The 1,013-nt window shown below is 42.5% G+C and overlaps 1 protein-coding gene across 1 annotated transcript; it reads left to right on the plus strand.

Moving 5' to 3' along the window:
- Positions 1–64: 64 nt before the first annotated feature.
- Positions 65–1,013, plus strand: LOC109508173 (DNA-directed RNA polymerases I, II, and III subunit RPABC1-like; the record flags this gene model as incomplete). Its single annotated transcript, XM_019858052.1, has 4 exons — positions 65–141; positions 327–405; positions 802–870; positions 944–1,013. Coding segments are annotated over 3 exons (222 nt in total), but the record flags the coding sequence as incomplete, so codon positions are not given.

A 1,013-nucleotide genomic window follows, 5' to 3' on the forward strand; every position in this document is an offset into this window, starting at 1 on the left:
TTGCACAGTTGTCACTCTTAATGCCTCCCATGAGGAGGAGTGGGGGAATAAATGACAATTTGTTCATCTTTCTGTCTTTCAGCTTGTGCCAGAACACATCGTCATGACAAAAGAGGAAGTGACAGAGCTCCTGGCCAGATAGTATCCTCTTAATGTATACACCATACTACAGATGTGTGTGTGTATAAAATATATACACACACTACCAGTCAAAAGTTTGGATATGCATGCCATGTCGGCCAAACTTTTGACAGGTAACGTATATATGTAGTGTGCAGTGTTTCTTTACGGACAATATGTGCATTTGGTTGCCTTAACACGCTCAGTAAACTGAAGGAGAGTCAGCTCCCCAGGATCCAAGCCGGAGACCCCGTGGCTCGTTACTTCGGCTTAAAGAGAGGACAGGTAAACAAAGCATAACTTTGAAACAAGGCAAAGAGGGGAAAAGTGTCGTGACTATTAGAACAGGAAGTAGACTTAATGCGAAACAGGGAAGCGTCTGGCTACTCAGTGCATCATCAATATCAAGCAGTTTTAAAAAACAGGCGTGAGTAAATACCACGTACTAAAATGGCTAGCATATAACCAGCAAAGTGTCAACCCATGGCAATATTTTCGATGTTATGCATCTTTAAACGGGGTAACAGTTTTACTTGTTTCAACAGTGCTGCTCTAAGATATAAGGCTGGTCAGGAGAGGGGCAGTTCCTTAAAGTAACATTTTTAGATGAGAAAGGCGGGGAAAAAGGTAAAGTCACCATTACGCTAGAATTTGGGTCTGACACTTTAAATCCGTACCAAGGTGGTGAAAATCATCAGGCCGAGTGAGACAGCTGGACGGTACATCACCTACAGGCTGGTGCAGTGACAGGTTAGTCATCCATATCAGACATGTACAATATTTCGATGATGACCAGTTAGAATGACTATATTTACCATCCTAGATGTTAACTGGGGAAGCATTCGAAGAGGTTCCAGTCACACTCATCATCCTTGGATCCCTGTTTTAATTGT

Source organism: Hippocampus comes, unplaced genomic scaffold (genome assembly GCF_001891065.2).
Source record: "Hippocampus comes isolate QL1 unplaced genomic scaffold, H_comes_QL1_v1.1 scaffold1890, whole genome shotgun sequence".
Classification (NCBI taxonomy): Eukaryota; Metazoa; Chordata; class Actinopteri; order Syngnathiformes; family Syngnathidae; genus Hippocampus; species Hippocampus comes.